Genomic DNA, 20,577 nt, shown 5'->3' with positions numbered 1-20,577 from the left:
CTTAAGAGAAACTTAAAAAAAAAAAAGCTGTAAAAACTGTGACTGTTGTGCATAGAAATTATCGTACCTGGTTTTGTCTGTCTCGACATCAAATCCTTTAAGTGCAGAATGCAGAGTCCACAAGAGCTCTCATGGCAAACCAGTAAATCATGTTCTTTGTGCTAGCCCTGTCACCTGATTCAGCAGAAACTCCCCACAGTGCTGTTTTCTAGGGATGGAAATCTCAGGAAACTTTGTTGAGGCTACTGGTGCCTGCATCTTTTCTGAAGTCCTGTGCAAATTGGCTGTGCTGTCGATATTACCATGTTCTCTGAATTGCTGCAGCTTCCACTGAGGTTACTGACTTTTCTATTCAGGCCTCGCTCTATAGCTTGACAAGTTGTTTTACTGGTAATCAGCAGTCTGTTTTCTGTATCTTTATAGGAAGGAAAGAAAAACTAGTGACTGGTTAAAATAGAAACAGTACAGCATGAACCAAAGCTTTGTACCTGAAAACAGTGCTGAAAGAAGCAGAAGTGGAATGTTTGTTCTCCTTTCATTCTTTTTCCAGTTATCACTTGTTCATTCTTAACATAAACTAAGATAAAAAATATGAAAACAGCTATGCAGCCTTGAGCTGCAAGACTGAATTATTGTAGACTAAACCTTACAATCAAAAGAGATCTCAGCCCTCCCCATCAGCAAACTCTTAGCTCTTGGGTTTGTGGTTTGGTTTTTTTTAATGTCACTAAAAGCAAGAATTCTGCCAACTCAATTTATAGACTTCTCATTCTTGGGAAAACTACTGTAAACAAAGATAATATGTCTCTAAAAATTGCTTCTGCCCTCTGGCTCGTGCATCTTAGGTGCTGTTTGGAAATCTTTAGAAATTATTTCATTTTTAGGCTTGGGTTTCCCCTCGTCCTAGTCAGAAACTCTTAAATCTTAAACCTTTCTATATCCTAAATGTTTGGAAGTTCTTCAGGGGAATGGATTGTTTTGATTCTTCCAACAGTTTTCTGTAGCATCAGCAGCATGTAGCTGAGTTACTGAAACTAAGGAACCAGGCAGAGACTTGAAATTATTTGCTTGTCTGCTTTCACAAAATATTTTTTTTATTACATTCAGGAGCAAAGGAGTGGCTGAGAATAGGGCTCTGCGGTGTGTAGCCACTGTATAAATCAGTTGCAGCTGAAGTCGAAGTATCCAAGACATGGGAGCATTAACAGTTCCTCATAAAACAACAGACTAGTGGCTGGTCACTGTCAGAGAACTGTGTGTATTTGTATACAGAGAAGTAACCTGGGGAAGTGTGAATGAAATGTCTCGTTGGGAATTCCCTTGCTTGCCAAGGAGGTCTGCAGAGCCTGAGTATGCCTGGTTACTAGTTCACATGCCACCTAGCCTGCAGTAATTGTTTGTATGTCCATATTCTCTCTCCCCTGCAAGCTCTTTACCTTAGCTTTACTCCGTATCTGTTTCTCTCATTCTTTTCATTTCAGCAGGGCAGGGAAGGGGGGAAATAACTTACAGAAGCAGCATGACATTTGCTGCCCTGACAGCAAGTGGGAGAGGAGGCAGAGTGAACAGGCAGCCTGTGGCACAAGGAAGAGACAGACCAGAATAACTGTTGAAATTTCTCTGAAAGTTACTGCAGTGGCTGCACCTTTTTGGCCAATGTCTGTGGCTAGCTGTCATCTGATGTGGTCTCAACTGCAGAGGAGTAGAAGACAGACACCATTTGGATTTGAGTTTCCTCAGAAGGAGGAGGACTGCCTCATATCCCCTGTGCAGCAGGGAATCTGGAAGACGGCAAGACCCTGTCTTACTCCCTTTTCTCCTTTGCTCCTGATTCTTTTCTTTGGCTGCTTCCATGTCTTTCCTGTACGAACACCCACAGGAGCTGAGCAATTGTGGTTCCAAATGACTTTAGTGGAACATCAGTCTACTCAACACCCTTGCCTGGAAATGTAGATGTTTCAAAACAGCAAGGTGCTTTGCAAATGTCAGCCTAGGCCTTACTGCGTGCACTGTCTCACTGTTGATCATGTTTTCTCTCACTAGTTTAGATCACTCCAAGGGAAATGGCTTCTGATACTTGCCCAGAAAAAACTCATATTCTATGTCTTTGTTACTGAATGAAAAATGGCTTTGTTGTGAAGGTATGGGGCTAGCTCTTAACTTGGTTTCCCCCAGAGACCCGCTGCTGGCCTTGGAGAGGAAGCTGCCTGTACTCCCTCTGTAAAACAGATAATGTTTCCTTTCTCTCATGCACGTTGTCTTGTGTGTTATATACTGAAAAGTTTGAGACATGGCTTCTCTTTCTGTATGTACTTTTTATGATGTCCATTGTGGCCGATCTCCAAAGTGAGTAGTGCTGTTGGTGAGGGTGTCATGTCACAAGCATGTGTGTATTTAAGGTTTAAGTATGTTGTGATAGCTAGGTTGACATTGACTTAAGAAGTTGTTGTCTTTCTATACCCTGCAAAAGCCATACAGTTCGTGGTGGTATTAAGCAAAGAATATTGATTCTGGAGTATCATACCTATGAAAACAGTTTTTGCTGCACAAATGATAAGAGGTGATTCTGGAGTTTCTAAGAAGCTTCCCTTCACCTCAACACTGATGTTCAGATCCAGCTGTAGCTCCCGATGCAGAAGCCTTAGCTGCACCCTGTGTGCTGGCCAGAGATGAAAGTCATTCCAGCAGCAGGTGTGGTTCTTGTGACCCTTCTCTGAAAACTGGAAATCACTCATTTCCTGGAAAATGAGTGGAAAAAACTTGCCATACTCCAGAGAGATTAAACTGGAGCTTTCCACTGCATCCAGAAAGTATGAAGATGGAAAGTATTAGGTGGTTATTCTGCATCAGGTAGCTGTACAAGGCTGGATGGAGTGGTGGAAGGTGGAGGGAACAGGTGCTACCTTGTAGAGGTACCTTGGCCAAGGTACAGAGGAGAGCACTCAGGAGGATTACTGAAGACCAATATTCCTCTTCTGGCCTTTGAACTTCTTCTGTGTGTCCTGTTTCTCTCTTGCTCAGAGCCTGTGACAAGTTAGAGGTTGGAGGGGGCAGAGTCTATGAGGAGAAAAGAGTGGGGGAAAAGGATTCCTGGATTCTGGCCATCTTGGGGAGGGGAAAGGGTTTGTAACTTCTCATGACACCTCTCTGCAAAACAGGGGACAGCCTTGTTTCCTGAGAGTTTCCTGGGATTGATTAATTGATTAGTGCGCTTTGAGGCCCAGGGATAAAAGTCATAGAGGAAGTGTCTCAATTGTGTTACTGAGATATGGAAGCAGTTACACATGACAACCGTGAGGGGCTGGCTGGAGGAAGTTATTTCAATTCTTTCATGCATGGTTTCTCTCTTACAGCTGCAGAAACTTAAAAGGCCCAAGTGAGAACAGGGCTTGTGGTTTTGTGTTCTGACAGTCTGTAGTGGAGGTCAGCCTGGGAATGCAAAGAAGCAACAATATGGGCCAAGGGATTGTTGTACTTCACTATGGACAAAAAGGAAACACAATAGAGGAGGAGAGGCATTTGCTTGTCTCATCTTTCCTCCTTGCCAGGACTAGATTTGTGATTCCTCCTGCAGACTTCTTTCAGCAAACTGAGTATTCCGCTGTCTTCAGCATCATCCAGTTTTGTCTGGGCCCTAGGGACCTTTCCTTGCCAAATGCTCAGCCACTTGGACATGCAGTTTTTGCTTTCATGGCGAAGAGATCTTTGAGAATTTGATGCAAGAGCATGCGATCAGCTGATCCCCAAGAAGCACAATGTGTTAAGATGCTGCATGTTTTGCACAATGCTTTGATGAGCTGGAAGCACTTTAAACTTCTGGAACAGGGCAATTCAGTTACAATTCAAATTTTAATCAATTTTACATTTTAAGCCCCTAGGAAAAAAAAAAAGATAAATACTAAAGTCTTAGTAGGAGTCTCATGATAAGTTTTTAACATAAACTGATGTGTGAAATGAGTGAAGGTCAAGGGCCTGCTGTACACAGGCTCCTAGAAGCATTCAGTCTTTTCTTTTTTGTTTTAGCTGAATCTGGTACATCGAATAATGAAAGAAGTTTGGAGGAGATACCAGCTTCATTCCTGCATCTTCTGCTTGTGAGCAAGTCATCTGTTAAAGTTTTCAGCCTGCCTTTTAAAACATGGGCATAATAATTTTGGTCTTCAACAATACTACTCGCTTGAACAGTCAGTGCTTACTCTACTGTCGACGTCAATATGACTGTCATGTGCCCTTTTTAATGATCCTGCTGGCCCTCTATGCCAACACGAATATTAAACATACAGGCAGTTTTACAGCTGGAGTTCAAAGTTGGTGAATTCACAGTGGTCTCAAGCTGGGTGGTGGGTGTTGAACACCTATAAAAGTGAGGCCACTTATACTAGCACTCAAAATGTTTCACCTGTTGCTGTTGATACCAGGTACTGTGGAGAGACTTGTAAATGTGCAGTAGTGGGGGAAGGAGAAATGGGACACCACAGAGACATTGTTGTGTCAACATTTAGATGAGCGGCTAATGCTGTTAGGTGACAGACACCTAAGCAAACAAGAAGCATTCCATGGCAATTCACCCAAAATTGCATGCATTTAGTGCACATGTAGTAAAACAAATTGACCATATCTCCAGGAGAGCGTGGGCATCTCAGGTTCCTAATATGTTGCTACCTTTTTAAATACAGTGATGAGAGAGGAAGTACAGGAGAATTGGCAGTGTTCCACATCATGAGTCGGATTCTGGAAGCTGCAAATGGCATGTGCATGCCTTTACCTCCTGGTAAGTCCTGTGTTTTGCTGTCTTAGTCATAAGTGAGGAGAGCAATGCTATGAATTCTTCCCAGAAGAGCACTAGATGCAGCATGTGTCAAGTTAGCTTTGGCAGTATTGAAATCTGTTCAAGACAGTTACAGAGGGGAACACTCTCCATAAACATGTGAAAGTGAAATGAAACAAAGCTGAATAGTTACTACAAACATAGACAACAAATCAGAGGTTTAGTTGTCTGTTTTCAGCTTCCAGTGGAATGTTTCGGCACAGTCTTAGCTCAGAACTAAGATTTAGACTTCTTTCATTTATATATTTTTCTTAGACAGCTGGACTTCAGTGTCATGGGCTACTAGGGAAAATCCTATCCTGAAGCAAAAAAGGAGTGTTTTTTCTCATGCTGTTGCCCTGCTAATATTTTTCAGTTTTATCCTGAAAGGATTACCTCTAGCCCTGATGGAAGAGCTGATCTTGATAGTAGACTTTCATTTCCTAGAGCTCCTTATAATTGCTTAGAGTCTTTTCAAAGCACTTGCTTATTTTTGTTAGGAAAGACTTCTTAAGTTCTTAATGCTTTCTGATTCTGTTTGAATCTTTCTAATTTGTATTTCCTGATCTGTCTTCAGTCTTTGAAACTGTTTTTGGTATGAGGTTGTCCCTCAAACTTACACTGTGCGGGCACAAATGCTGCCACGTAATGGTGTCACGTGATGCAAGACCATCATCTGGCTGATGTTAAGTGAGAAACTGAAGTCTTAACGCTGCCTGTGGGGAACGTGTGGGTGGCAGCCACATACCGACGGTGGTGAGGCCTCAGTTTTTGATTAATCGGGAGGAAAGAGGAAGATGAAAGACAAATTAATAGCACGATTCAGATATAAGGCAACAGCTTGGAGGCGTTTAATGACTGTGTGTGACTATGACTGTTTTCAGTCCCTTTGGCTTTCCTCTTTCTGACGGGATTGTACTTGAGAGGACTTAAGAAGTGCCTAAATAAGACTACATGACTTTTGATAAACTGACTTCCACACCAACTAGAAAGAGTCAGAAGTTAAGGAGAGTGTTGGTTTTAGCTAAAGTAATGCCAGGGTCTAATGCAGACTTAAGAAAAAAATACATATTGCTGTACCAGACAAGTTTGTCTCTCTCATAGGTTTTCACACTCTGCACTTGGGGCTTGGTGTTCGATGCCTCCCTCTGCACACCCTCCTGCACTATATTGATAATGGAGTCTTGCATTTGACAGAAACGTGTGTCAGGAAATTGCTGAAAGGTACAGTGAGTTTCATGTGTTTCATTTGTTACCAGCCAGCTAATTGGGAGTGATGTCCTTTCAGCCATTCAAACTCAGACGCAGGATTTACTGCCTAGGAGACTCAGTTCTTCTTCCAGAGTGCTTTTTCAGTGAGGGCTGTAGCTGATGGCATTGTCCAGCTGAAAGGAGAGAATTAGAGCTCAGACTATATGATTGAGCCTTTACTGTAGTAGACAAATACCTGTTTGGGGAGAATTTGATTTTATAGTTTTTCCACTTGGGACTTCTTAGGGAAGTGAATACTAAAGATCATCGTAGAATTTGTTGGGCGATTTCTGTGACTCTATGAAAGCGCACACCTATGTGTAAGGAAGTTAGGCTGCTATCCAGTCCTCAGCTTTTGCTTTACTTATGTTTGGAACAAGATAATCCTAGTGCTGGGATTGGCAAATGGCTAGTAACTCAGTGCTAGGAAGTAAAAATTCAAAGTAAGTAAACAAAAGCCTACCTGACCCAGGATCCCAATATTTTTAGTAAATGTTGAGGTTGTGAATGTCTTCTAAATAGAACGTAAGGCTACCTAAAGGTGGATGTTAAAATCGGTTCTGTATGAACCCATATAGTTATCAAGAGGGGCCTAAGGCTTTGGAATGAAATAGGGAGTGAGACAAATGGGCAGTTGCAGGCACAGTTAGCATCACACCCATGTTAATTGCCTTTTTGGGATCGGAATTTTTTTTTTCCTGGGATACAGCAGCACCATGATACAGCTCTCCAACAGTAATACATTTCATCACAGCTGCAACCACATTCCCTTGTAACGTGCTGCTTCTGCAGTGTTCAAGAAAAGGGACACAATGTGCAGTATTAGTCTGTGCCTGGTCTTGGTAAATGAAATATTGTAAATATGGGGAGTTCTGCTTAGTTGAAACACGTTTGAATTACTGTATAAATTGTTACATAAAACGGTGAAGTTTATTCAGAATGTCTTAAGTGAAAGTTGAAAGTTTTAGTTATGTGGTTACCACTAATGGTGGTGGGTGTTTTTTTTCCTTTCTCTTGTAGATCTGGACGACAGTGAGAAGAATGAAAAGCTGAAGTTCAGTATTGTCATGAGGCTTCCTGAGGTAACTAGTAACTTTGGATGTCATTTCCTGGATTTTGGAATCAATAGGAAATTCTTCCCTGTGCACAGGACCAAGCTAATGGAAGACTTAGCTGTGATTCAAATAGGGCACAGATATAACCTGAACCTCCACAGTTTCTCCATCTGCTCCTCGTGACCTGTAGGGTACACTGACAAATTAAATCACAGATTTGTCCATAGTGTTCTACAGCACCTCCAGTACCCTGCAGGAATCAAATAGACAAGACTGACACTCTTCTACTGAGTACTCATCTGCATAAAGCAATAACAGTTTTATGGGGTTTGAAGAGGATTTATTGGGGGGTGTGTGTGTGTTTTATAGCATCCACAAATGCCTTTCTCACTTGTGACCTCTGCATTTGGTTTTATTTGTTTTATCAAATATGTTAAAAAGCTGGTACAGTAAAAGCTGTAAAATCTGATCATATCACAACTCTGTGGCGGGAATTGAATTACAAGATCTCTGCCTCTGTCAAGTCTCCCAGTCTCGCCCATTGGTAAGATGACTCATTTAGCCACGTGCTGGAACTAATTACTGATGCTCCGTTAGAAGTTCCAACAGAATGGGAGATTGACTTCTCCTTTTCCCCTTTTGTTCTTAGTGCACACCACAGTACTGCAGAGGGAGCACAGCATCTCAGTGAGCAGAGGAAAACCAGGGATCCCCTCTCGGGAAGTTCCTTGCTGTAGAACAGGCTTTTCTCAACATAAGTTGCTTATTGTTTTCTCATTATGGGCTGTTACGTATAGTCCAAATGGCCAGAAGTGCCGCTTTGGTTTTCCTCTAACAAGGGCTTCTTTATTTGGCAGCAGTTTTGAGAAGGGCTAGGGAAGGAGAACTCCACAGGACGTTCTTTGTCCTCTGTGTCTTGTTTTGGGCATGGGTTGGTGGGCTGGGGTCAGCACGGGGCCTCTGAGCTGTCAGCCCCAGGCCTGGTGGGTGGGGAACACCATTGCAGCCGCACTTTGACGCAAGGGGCTGAGCTGTGAGTGCTTTAGGGGACATGTACTGCTAGCTACGCACAGTAGACTCAGTGCCTTATTGTATCTATTTACAGCTTTGGGAAAAAACGCAGAGAATAGTTTGTTTGCCAAAAAAGGACACTTTGGGGTGACTCGGACTATTTTGAGCAGGTTATGTTCACTAGATGACTTCAGTTGCATCAGAAGCAAGTATTTAAGCACCATTGAAACTGCCCAGCATTTTCTAAATGAACTCTTTTAGTAGTCTGTAGTGCAATACAACTGCAAGTGAGGGGCGAGGGGACAGATCTAGATAGGGGAAATAGCAGAAGGTGGAGCTAATGTCACAGTGTGTTCATATTTGTTTGCTTATTGGTTAGGATTGGAAGCTTTGGGACATCTGGGTTTGAATCTTTCTTGCCTCTGGGAATGTGAATCAATGTTATCAGTTTCCAGGAGGATGTCCTAAATAATGGGATGCAAATTGTGTTCCTGGTATCTCTCCTTGCTGGCGTTCTGCTTTTGTAAGGTTCCTTGGACTGAGCCTGAGAGAAGCCCCGTTCTGAACGGAGCATTGAGGAGTGGGGCATCTGTGGTGTTCTTTGGAAGAAGAATAGATCTAAACCAGAGTCACAGTAAAGGATAAACGGTCATTTTAAGCCTCAATATTTAAGTACACGTGCAAAGTGGGACAGAGGTAATAATGGGACAGACTGATTGACAGAAACTTACTCAGTACCCACTGAGCTACTCAGTAGCAAGGTTTTGGTCGTTTCCCACATTTTTGGAGCATATTGTAATCTCTTAGTTACTGGCTATGAAAGGAAGGCTCCGTGGCTAAAAACGATGATGTCTTAGCTTCTGTCATCAGTGTCTGAAAGCAAAGCAGTTGATGTTACAGCCTGGATTTTGTTTCCGTTTTCTTCCTCCTTTTCCCTCTCCTAAGTTTCCACTGTACTGTGTTTATGTTCTCAGGTTTTTGGTTTTTGTTTTTTGCTTACTAGGCTCTTGGTCAAAAGGTCTGCCAGTTTTGGAATCATCCAATAAATGCTAATTTCATTGCACGGAAATATGTGAAACTTCTGCTTGAGAAGCTGGGGAAGAGGCAGGTAAGAGCACATGGGCCATTTTTTTAACCTTTTGCTTTGGCAGTGTTGAGATTCCTGACCTTTCTGTAGACTGTAACACACTAAAGATAACACTGAAACTTGGCACTGTGCGACTTTGTGAACTAACCTGAAATATTCTCCCTTACAGCGTAGCAGGCCTATGCCCGAGAGACTCTCGGTCCCCGTAGAGTTTTTGCCACTTAACTACCTGACTAATATGCTGGCAGAGATAGAGAAACAAGGTAATGTTAATTCTGTACTTTGGAAGACCAGTAACCATTACTCTTTGCTTGCACTCAGACGTATCCTGACTGTATTGACATAACTGAGTTCTAAAACTCCAGTGATGTCTGACCATGTAGGTTTGGTCGTCTTTCTGCTGATGGGAATTGTCAGGGAGCTTCTTCACTGCATATCCTTTCATCCAGATCCTCTGTGTGTTGAATCCAGTTGGCAAACTTGCATTTTTCAGAACACATGTAGTGAAGCGCTGTTCATGTGCAGCGTGGTGGTGGCAGTTATTCTGTGTTCAAATGGGGAGAAGGGCTTGTTCCTTATTTATACAGTATGGTGCCTAAGGGGCAACCAAAATCAGATCTTCCACCTCAGAGGAGAGTACCCAGATCACTAGGTTAGGAGGTGCTCTGAAGTAACAGGCGCTTTTTATTTTGGCGCTGTTCCTTTTTTTTTGACATTAAATTCAAATTGGTTAGGGCACTTGCTTCATGCAGCAAACCTAAGCATCTGAAGATTTTTAATTCCACTGAAAAAGCAAGGTGCGTTAAGGGAAGCATGATACTTCTAGTGTTACTGGCTATGCCCATACTAATAAACAAAATAAAGTCAGGATAAGGACCTGAAGGCTAAAACAGGATTGCCCATATATGGATATCATCCCATTTGGGGAGGAAAAAAGAGTTCAACCATATAGAAACATATGAGAATGTGCCCCGGTGCATTTTATGTACTAGCAGAAACATAGCCACCGTGCTTAAATCTTGTTTTGGATTTCCAGTGTGGAATTAGCACGGAAATCCCTAGCGGCCTCCAGAGATGGTCTGTCCTGTGCTTATAGCCTGCTAACAGGAAAGTTTCTGCCATGGGTGAGCATCCACATGACTCCACGGACAGCTGTAGGGATTTATTTTGGGTAAATGAAAACACAGGTCCATCTATTACCTTGTCTTTCAGTACTGTAGGCAAAGAGGTTTAATAGACTGCAGGACTGAGTGTACAAGAAAACTTACGACTGCAAACACTGACTTTCTCACAATGTTTTTCTAGGTGTGCAACCATATGAAAAACAAGGTCATGTTAATGTAAGATTTGTAGAGGAAACAGCACTCAAACACACGATGACGCTTTTGGGCCTCAAATATTCCTGAAATAACATGCTGTTGAACAAAGCTAACTGTGGTACTCTTACATAAAAGTTTTCACAAAGAAGTGTGCAACCAACTGTTTTTTGTGTTTGTTTTAAACTTAAATGTCATGTTGTTTTCCAAATAATCGGCAGTTTTGTGTAGCCACCATGGCCGACATAAGCTACTCAAAACATTGTTTGGTGCAATGTATTAAGGCTGAAAACACTGACTTCTAGATAAATCCTAGGGAAATTCATCTGAGGCAAGCCCAGGTTTCCAATGAAAGATATCTCTGGTTTCATTGTTTCGTGTTGAAGTGGTCAAATAAGCGGAGCTACAGTGCGTCTCAAAACACGCTGGGAAAATTGGTATTAACATCGGTTATTTTAACAAGACAGACAATCCTGGAAAAGGTAGTCCAGTTGTATTGTACAGTAACAAGAAACCGGTAACTGTTTACTCATTAAATAAAACGATTTCTTGGTGTGTTTATGTGAAGCAGGTAAGAATAACAAGTGATGAATCGGTCTCTGTATATAATGCATCAGCAATGACGTATTCATTCCTTGTGGTGGTCATGTGTTATCTTACGGTACTTCTGCCTCTGGACTTGGATTCTAATGTGTTCAGTTTTGTAATTAGCACAAAATATAATCTTCTTAAACTGCATATGACAGGGTTTGGTTTTGTTTTTTTAAGATATGTACACTGTAGTGTAAGCAATACAGGATAAGAAAGAAGTTCTCTAGAAATTTACCTTAATGGTGACTTGGACAGAGTTTTACTTAATTCTTTCCTTACAACTTTTAGTGTTACAGTTCAAACCTCAGCTTGAAAAAGAAATTATGGAGGTTGTTTTTCCTTCATTTTCAACTTTTATTTATATGTAACTGAACCAGTGTTGTTTGGGTTTTTTTTTAAGTTCTGAACAGTGACATTAATTTAAAATAGTAATGGTGGTTTGCTATGCAGAGAAAATCTGAAGTTCTGACATGGAGGATTTCTGCAGTCTTTACTGGATTTAAAAACAACTCTGTCAAAGTTTCAGACTATCAAACTAGTGAAACTCGTGACGATTTGATAGATTTTGGAGGTTTTCAGTAGCAACCTCTGATAATCTCTCTGAGCAGCTTCCACTACTGCTTCCTGTTCCTAACCAGTGAAATAAAAAGATCCAGTTCTCAGGAGTGACTCGGCAAGTTCATGGTCACTCCCTTGTCACTGCCATCAGTGGAGCAAGAGTTTTAGCTTTCTCAGTAACTGCACAGAGGGAAGGAGTATTTATTTTTCTCAATATAATTAAAATTTGTCTGGCAAGCGTAAACTCCAATCCCAGACTGCAGAAAGCTATGTTGGTGCATTTGTATAAGCGGTGGGGACTTTGTTGGTATTATATTAACAACAAGAGAAGATTTTCTAGCCTTTTTGTTTTAATGAAATGTATTATAAATATAATCAGATGCAATAAAACTTCACCTGGAAAAAAATAAGCGTAGTATGACTACCACTCATTTTTCTCAACGCTTTAAAATACTGCACTGCATTTGGGATACCAGGCTCCTCCTAGCCAGGAGAAGGGACCTTGTATCGCTGACATTTAGCTATGCTTCTGGCATTAACGACGACTGTTTTCCCTATGGAATTTGGCTAAACACTAAGGGACATTCCTTCGGTGCGGTGTCAGTGCTATTGACCCTTGAGATTCAGCAACCGGTAATGGCCTCTCCTGCTCTAGGTGCTGTCTGTTCAGATTTCAATTGGCTTTACAATAGGTTTTCTGAAATGTCTCATATTTGAACCAGGTTCACTTGGCTTGAAAGGAGCCAGAGCGCCGTAGGGCCGGGGCAGTGGGAGGCTGTATTCATCATCTGGGACGTAGGCGGTTGGGCGTTGTTCAGCTGTCGTGTGGACACAGCCGGGCGCTGCAGCTTGTTCCTCTTCTGCAGCATGCTGTGAAAGAAACACAATTTGATCACTTAGTGATTATACGCTTTAAAACTCCGATACTCTCCTGATCCAATGTACAGAATGCTAATGAGGGAAACACCATTAGTCTAATCCTTAGCAGATCGGGAAACCCAGAGGGTTATTAAGTGTTCATTGAAAGGAAAGCGTGAGTTATTGACCACGTAGATGTGAATTTGTCCTTTTAAATAGCATGCAGTTTGAGCCTGTAATGCTTTTGTTATTTGTGAAGAAAACAGATTAGATGAACTTATAAGAGTTGTAATAAGTGTGCACAGAACATCTCAGGAACAGGATAATCGTTCTGATGCTTCAAAACGTGGCTATACTGATGCTGACAGCAGCTTGTTCCTGAACAGAGTTACTGCAGTGAGCTTGTATCCACAGCACTGAAAGGAAACTGAGTCATAGCATGAGGAGAAGTGTTAATGACAGAGAAGTTTCTTATTCTAAGTCAGTTTTACTCTAGCACTTCTGTGTGACTTCAAGTTCTTTCAGTGTATGCACAGTGTATTCCTCTCCCAGCTTTGCGCACCTTTCAGATTCCCTTGGAGTGATAAACTAAAGCATTTATATAGCAAAGCTGATTTCCCATCAGTGAGAGTTCCCTCAGTATACTCATCTCACTTTTAGACAATTTCTTCTTCTCTGGGAGCTCTCTGCTCAGGGATCACTGATGGTCTCAACTGAGGAGGCGTAGTATCCAGCAGGGTAGAATTTGAAGCACTATTTGATACGCTGCCCTACCTCCCCTCAGTGTCTTGCCCAGCAATCTGATTTCTTGCTGCCTCTGATCTGATGTTCACTGCGTCTGGTGTGGAAGACGCTAAACTTATTTTTCCTGAACCCCACACCCCACCTTTTGCAGCTTTACCTTGAAATCAAATGGAAAGCAATACTTCACCGATGGCTATCTCGCCCGTCCTCCCAAAACATGGTCACACAAATTACCTAATAATTGAAGGTAAGTCTTCCTTTTAGTGTAATGTGTTCTCTCCTTAAGATTCAATGACCGGTCCTACGCGGTGTGCCAGACTGCAGTTAAAGCTCCCCAAACCCACAGCGTACCACTTCTGTAGTTGTCTTTGCACCATCATCTCCACTGGCTCCTGCAGCGCCGTGTTGGGCAGTGAACAGCCACCCAGTGAGCTAGCACAGCTCTTTCAGAAAGCCAAGCTAGAGCAGTGAAAAGATGGGGCTGAAGATCTAATTGCAACATATGGCAAAAACTTACTTTAGCTCTGGCTTCGGCTGCTTCTTTTTGCATCTTCTCGTTGCGTAGTATCTTCAACCATTCGTTTTCTGTTTCTTTGGGAGGGGGAAGGCCTTGATCTAGCCTTGATGAAACAGTCATCAAAAATTGTTCTTTGTCTCTCACTTCCTGCTGGAGTTGAATGGCAAGTGCTTGCTTCATGGATAGCTCTGCAACAAGAGCCATCATCTTCTGGGTTCTGTCCTTTATCATCTTCTGCAGTTCGTTTGTCTGGAATAAGTAACAACTACGTTTTAGTTAGGGCTTCCCTTTAGACACTTGCTGGGCATGACGCTTAGGTAAGTATGAGGTACGTGAAAACAAGTCCAACTTGACTTGGTTTTAAAAAATAGTTCCATACTTGAAAATGACTTAATGAAACAGGACGGGCGTTTCTGTGAACACTCAGAACTACAGAAACCGGTGGCGTAAAAGGTCACATTTACTCCAATACAAGATACAGAAAGGCAGGTTTGTAATTACCTCCTGCCCTTTTCAGCTGAATAGCAAACCTCCCGCTGCCCTCAAAGGCCTGGTACGCCCGTTCTCATTGACTTTGTAATAAAGGTGTAATAAGCCCCATCCTTACAAGATGATTGAGTGATAACACGGACGCAGCAGGGCTGCGGGTTGTGAAGTTATCCTCGGCAGGGGGACGAACAGAAAAGGAACGGGACAGGAATCCTTGAGTCTGACTGGAGGTGATTTAAAGAAAAAACTCCAAAACTCAAATACTCTTTTAAAGTGACTAATAGGGAATTGGGAGAGTGAGAGCACTTGTGAGTAACTTTTGGCACGCTGCCATTCTTACAGTAGGTTATTAGCCTGTGGCCATAATTTTACAAACCCAAATAACAGCCATGTTATTTCTCTGTGGAAAATTAAAGATTTGCTGTAAAGTTGTGTTTTGATTTAAGCGTTTCCAAGTGCCAAACCTAACACCTAGGGAAAAAAAAAAATCAACCCTGGCCTTGTTTTACAATAATTACAGTGCAGGTTTCTTCTCTTTCACTCAGCTCTGCTCTATTTGGAGCTTTTTCATTAAGGAGGTGGGGGTGAGAGGATTTTTGCACTTCCCCAAATAATATTACTGGCAATTAAAAGGAAACAGCTATTATTATATAAAAGTAACTGTACTGAAAATGATACTTCTTTCCGGTGTGGTTGTCCCTACCTAAATAACAAAGAAACTTTGAGCTAGAGAGCAAGTTTAGCTTTTTCTATGTTGGAGGGGTATAGAACTTACCTGGCTTTTCCCTATTTCCGTAACGTGTGTGGTGTGGAAGGGCTGTTAAGTACACACGCAAAAGGAGGATTCTTCCAAATTTCTAAGCACTCAACCTGGGAAATAACTAATCCTATATTTTGGTGAAAGGTACTATTCGTGATGCAACTTTCTTTCAAAAAGAAAGTACGCTTACCTAATGCTCTTGCTATGGCTATATTACAGTTATTACTAAATGTCTATAACTTCTGAGGACTAACATATGATTTGCCTATCAGTATTTCCAGCAACTAGTTTTGTAATTTGCAAGTGAGTCACCTTACCTCTTGCCCAGATACTATTTCATTTTGTGTTAGGCCAGCAAGCAGAGCGTGCAATGCCCTTCTTACCCTTTTAGCTAACAGCAGTGTGTCCTGCTTCCCGCTCTCTGCCGCGGCACGGATTCTGTCCGTCAGCCGGGAAACGTGCTCGTAGAGAAAATCTGTCTCCAGCAACTTCTCCTCCTTCTGCACCAGCTCTACCTCTAACTGCAGCAAGAAGGAGTATACAAGGTGTAGGTAAACGACAGGGGAAGGTGCAACACAAGGTGTTGCTGTGATTGCTTTGAGAGCTGCTGAAATAATAACCAGTGAACAGCCATAAATAATCACTTCAACATCAGTTGTCTCAAAATTTTCACCCTCTCTGCCAAGTATCAGGCCAAAGTTTGTTCAGTTGGTTGCTGTCAGTCGTACAGTTCTTCCGTATCAGACCGGGCCCTTTTGGGGGGCAGGGGGTTACACCAACATTATTACTGCCTTGCTGTGATTTTCTTGAAAGCAATGGGGTTTTTTTCTAGTGAATTTTTTTCTTAATTTTCTAGTTCCTTGAGTCATGCCATAATAAGAAGGTTTCAGCTCTTGCTTTCAATACCTCTTCCCTCCTGCTGCTAAAAAAAAAAAAAGAAAGTCTGGGCTCCAAAGACTAAAAAAGAGAGTACTGTGCAACTAAAAGGACTTTAAAATCATAAGGAGATTGAAAGAGAACATTTAAACTTCTCTCACGACTCCAAGAAACCCGGCTTTTTAATGTGCGGGTTGGTAATAGGGGGCTGTATTGTCGCCTGCTTGGCTATGCAGAGTTCCCTTTTGTCAAGGAATATGGGACAGTAAAGCAAAAAGCTCAAGTAATTCAAGCAGAAGCATTCATGGTAAATCCTTACAAGCTGGATTGCAAAAGGAGGACTTAGGTGTGTATTGCTCCGAGCTCGCCAGTACCCCAATACCTTCACAGTCCTGTGTGGATCCTGCCCAAACATTAAATACAGTGGGGGGGAGTTTTGTGCCCCTATAAATGGGACAGGCAAAAATATCATGGTTGCTCATTCCATTCCTTTACCTTCCCCACATATGCCATACAGGAGGTGCCCTGAAATTGGCTTTTATATTGGACCTCATGCTTCACCTTGAAGCCTCCTCTGGCAGTCACTGGCAGTGCTGCAGTCAGGCGTGCAGCTGCTTGGCTGCCTCTTCCATGAAGATCTGTTCTGTGGCTCCCTGTTCAGCATGGAAACAAAGCAGCAAAGCCAAAGCCTGAGAAGGACGTTTGCTTGATCCTATGTCACGTGTGCAGACTTTGTTAGGAGGGTAGTGGGACCGCCTCCAGCTCACAGCCTGAGCGTTGTGGTGGAACAGCCAATGGCCAGTTGCAGAAGAATGACAAGTTCGTTCGTTAGCGGTTTATTATTTTGCATTTATTTCCCCCTGCTGCCTTTTATGTGCCTTCCCGTAGTGAAGCAGGAGGGTCTGCATTGAAGTGCCGATGATGCGAATGGACCAGCTAGCAGAGGCTGCTGCGGAGCCCGGTGTACCGCACAGAGCCCATGTTTTGCTCCTGCTCTCCAGCCTCTGCTGGAAGAAGTCAAAATGTCCCACATCCGGTTGTCCTGGAAAGCAGACGCTGGGCTGGAGTTTCCATTAGCCAATCATAATTATTTTAATTCCTTTTACAGAAAGTTTATTTTAAAAATAAAAGGTACCATTTGCTTTTTCTAAAAGAGGTCAATCATAGTGTGAGAGCTTGTGACGTGAGGTGATGTTACCTGCTCAATCTTTTTTAGCAGCTCAGGCGGAGATGGGTCCTTCCCTCCCAAGTCTCGCTTTCTACTCTCATTCGCGGGGTCAGCAAAGATTTCCTCCATCCATTTAATCCTGTCCTTGCACTGGGAATGCTAGCAAACAAAAAACCACAATGGTTATTTTTTCAGACAAGAAGCCAAAGGCCCCGTTACTACTACATGACCAGAGATGGAAGGTCTCAGTGTGTCTGATTTACGCCAGGAGAACTGCACTGAAGCGGCTGGGGTGGCTGCACTGCCAACTCCTGGGCTTGGAAGCAAGACTCCAGCCTTGCTGGGAGACATTTGGGATGCTTGGGTGGCGTAGGACTGAACAAAACGATACCGGTCAAAGGCTGGGAAACATTTCTGTACAAAACCAGAGGTGGACGTCTGTCATTCTCCTGTCCTATTGCTAATGAATGGGAATTTGAAAAAACAGTGGATTGTGTCACAGAAAGTCATCCCTATAATGCACAAATACAAATCAGCTTCATCTTACTAGTGGTTTAACTGTCTTGAATGCTTGTTCCCTTGACTCCTTCTCCACGTGCAACACAACCACCTGGAATGGTGTATACATAACGCTGCCACGTGGAAGAGGCTTTTTCTCTGAGCCACCAGGTATCACGACAAGAGCCCTGGACTGGAGGATGATTTTCATCACGTTTGGTAAGTCAGAAAAAGGCTGTCCCAGGGGCTGATACCCTCAGCGTCTGCTGGTGGGCTGGATGAAAAGCCTCAGATGGTTCGTACCAAATCACGTCCTTTGGGCCATAACGGGGTGGGCTCAGGGCCACCCTCCACAGCTGCTGTTAGCCGGCGGGGGGATGGAGCACAGCCGCTGGGGCTGGGCAGCGAGCTGAGACCCGCCACAGCTACGGCTCCATCCTGAGGAGGGAGAGGAGCACCGGGAAGGGTGGGAGCCCCTGCTGGCCCCTGATTCCTTTCCCCCTCCCCAGGTCTCTGCAGCCCGGCTGAGCTGGCACCTCCAGTGGTGGAGGCGGCTGTGCGGGGGCAGCGGTGGGCGCCTGGGGCTCCTCCGGGACTCAGCAGCAGCACGTCCCTGCCTAACTCACCCCCAGAGTTTGATCCCGCAGACTTACTCAGTGCTAACAGACAAGGTTTCCTTGTGCTGGGGGGAGAGGGTTAATGCAAAGGATTATGAGCCATTTTTAATATTTTTTTTTAAGGAGACAAGGGTGTGACAGTTGCAGGATGGAAGCAAACCCTGCTGTCTGCCAGAAATTGAGTCCCACCTCCTGCTTTGTCCTCAGGCTACTTTTTTTATCCTCAGGAATACACCAAACGTTTGAGGTGGGAGGTCTTCCTTTATTTCCTACAATCTTCTGTTTGACCCGCAGGGTCCATTTAGGGATGTAGGAAGGATGCAAGTGCCTGACAGTTTGCTTGCCAGTTAAATCTGAAAGTCCTTCTTCCCGCTGGTTAGCACTAAAGGTCTCATCTCTATAGGCATCCAAGTTTCCTATGTTCTGTGCATGTGTCCTGAAGTGACTCAGTGGTGACACGGTGCGATGTGGTACTCTGGGGACCTATAGAGGCAGGTGTTCCCTGACCCTTCCGATGTGAGACCTTCCCATGCAATAACGCTTCCCAGAATACACTAGATGGACACCCATGCTTTGCATAAATACTCACTGAAGGAGTGACTGGGACCATTTCATGTTTGGACTTGCAAGACTGACAGTGGTGGGGATTTGTGCTTTGTTACGCACCTGGCCATCCTTCAGCACATCGTCACTCCAACCTTGATCTATTAGCACTGACATAACATAACCCAAGTAAGCTGCTATAAATGCTAACCATCAATTGCAGGTGATGCTGTTATTAAGGAAGTAAGTGGTCACTGGCTCTTGAAGTTATGAACAGCCAGCAAAAAGACAAAGTAAATATTTAGATGTTGCTACAGGGATGGGGTTTGTTCACTGGAAGTTAACAAGTCATGTTTAACTGGAAAAGGGAAAACTGACAGATCTTCTCAGGTGATAATGGAACATTACCAGAACACTTGTCTTAAATACTTCTTTTTCTGGTGAAAAAGCGTCACGCAGCTCTTTCTTTCACACTTTGGCTGAGAACAGGCAAAGTAAAAACCCTAAATAACTGTAATGAACAATTTCCTTGTCAAATCATCATTTAGTTTAAAATGAATGCCATTCAGTGTGTAACTAGTTTCGGGGGTGCTGAAAGATTTATTTATTGTAATTATAAACAACAAAAACTCAAGCCAAATAATACACAGAGCGGAAGAACGTAAGAGCAGGACCAGCACAAACAACAGGATGCAGCTATGCTTCCAGTAATGTTTCATAATCTGGGGCCAAATATTTTAACCACTAACTCAGGTGAAAATGCCTTGTTGGAGGCAGTGGTACCTTAATGAGATTAGGGACAGCTCACCAAGTAAAATTTTGCAGGACTGAATTGTTACTTTAGAGAAGAAGGACTTGCAGAAAAAACACTGTCCAAACCTGAAATAAAATCCATTAAAAGTTTCATGTTAAATACTATAGGCATCTTTATTTTCTCCTAATTTGCAGCGTTTATCTGAGTTCTAAGAGATTCTAAGTCTTAAAGCCAAAAAAGACCCTTCTTTCTTGGAGTGGATTTGATACAGGGGATAGGAAGCGGCTCTGCAAGAGAGGCTGTTCTACGTTTGATTGTAAACAGTCAGGAGGGAGTGTTGAAGGACGAACAGCCGTGAGGGAACACATGCCTAGATCAAGGGACCAGTCTGAAGAAGTGGAGGTCTGCTGCTTATTTTACAAATTTCAGAGAAGGTAGGTGAGGTACGTAGAGCACTAGAAAAAGGCAAATATCATACCTATTTTTAAAAATGGGGGGAAAAGGAGCTATGGAACTATAGATAACTTATCTTCACTTCCCGAAGAACAAATCTGGAACAAATGATTAAGCTTTCTTTGTAGGTAGCTAGAAAAGAAAAAGGGTAGGAATAACAGCCAACACTGGTGTGTTGAGTAATGGCAAGCTAGCCCAATTTCCTACTATGATAATTTAACATTTGTGCGGTTGACAAATAGTAGGTATCATACATACTGATTTTTACATGGCTTTGATATTGTTTCATATGACATTTTCATAAACAAGCTAAGGAAACAGAGTCTTCACGAAAACATAAGGTAAGTACTAGATCAGTAGAATGAGGTTAAGCTCAGAGAGACTGCAAATACTTTTTGGAGGAGAAGATTCAAGTTCAAAATTACCTTGATCTGAAAAGAGGTCTGAACAAAAGAGGTAATCTTAAATAACAAATGCAAGGTGCTACATGTAGGCAGGAAAAATTACCTGTACAAATACAGAATAAAGGTCAACTGATTAGATACCCTTTCTCTAAAAAAGGGTCTGGTTGTTAGATACATTTGCATGAAGATGAATCAATATGTCATGTTGCAAGAAAGGCTA

General features: G+C 42.7%; 2 protein-coding genes across 4 annotated transcripts in view; one reads left to right on the top strand and one right to left on the bottom strand.

Annotated features, from left to right (window-relative positions):
• GSAP (gamma-secretase activating protein) overlaps positions 1–12,068 on the top strand; it is a 45,981-nt gene extending 33,913 nt beyond the window's left edge. For 2 of the 3 annotated variants that reach the window (XM_009328345.1, XM_009328343.1), the window contains 7 exons: positions 4,024–4,094; positions 4,677–4,771; positions 5,912–6,031; positions 7,079–7,140; positions 9,128–9,232; positions 9,381–9,474; positions 10,517–12,068. In XM_009328345.1, the coding sequence (XP_009326620.1) occupies positions 4,024–4,094; positions 4,677–4,771; positions 5,912–6,031; positions 7,079–7,140; positions 9,128–9,232; positions 9,381–9,474; positions 10,517–10,617 (648 nt within the window). In that variant the 3' untranslated portion in view covers positions 10,618–12,068. The remainder of the gene's footprint in view (positions 1–4,023; positions 4,095–4,676; positions 4,772–5,911; positions 6,032–7,078; positions 7,141–9,127; positions 9,233–9,380; positions 9,475–10,516) is intronic. The other variant, XM_009328346.1, reaches the window with a different exon arrangement.
• Positions 12,069–12,342: 274 nt separating this feature from the next.
• CCDC146 (coiled-coil domain containing 146) overlaps positions 12,343–20,577 on the bottom strand; it is a 43,835-nt gene continuing 35,600 nt past the window's right edge. The window contains exons 15-18 of the mRNA XM_009328382.1: positions 17,119–17,247; positions 15,428–15,565; positions 13,796–14,044; positions 12,343–12,546 (exon numbers count right to left, since the gene is read on the bottom strand). Of these exons, the coding sequence (XP_009326657.1) occupies positions 12,343–12,546; positions 13,796–14,044; positions 15,428–15,565; positions 17,119–17,247 (720 nt within the window). The remainder of the gene's footprint in view (positions 12,547–13,795; positions 14,045–15,427; positions 15,566–17,118; positions 17,248–20,577) is intronic.

This window comes from Pygoscelis adeliae, unplaced genomic scaffold, assembly GCF_000699105.1.
Source record: "Pygoscelis adeliae isolate BGI_AS28 unplaced genomic scaffold, ASM69910v1 Scaffold267, whole genome shotgun sequence".
Classification (NCBI taxonomy): domain Eukaryota; kingdom Metazoa; phylum Chordata; class Aves; order Sphenisciformes; family Spheniscidae; genus Pygoscelis; species Pygoscelis adeliae.
The sequence above is the reverse complement of the archived record's forward strand: the minus strand, read 5'-3'. Positions and strand labels throughout refer to the sequence as shown.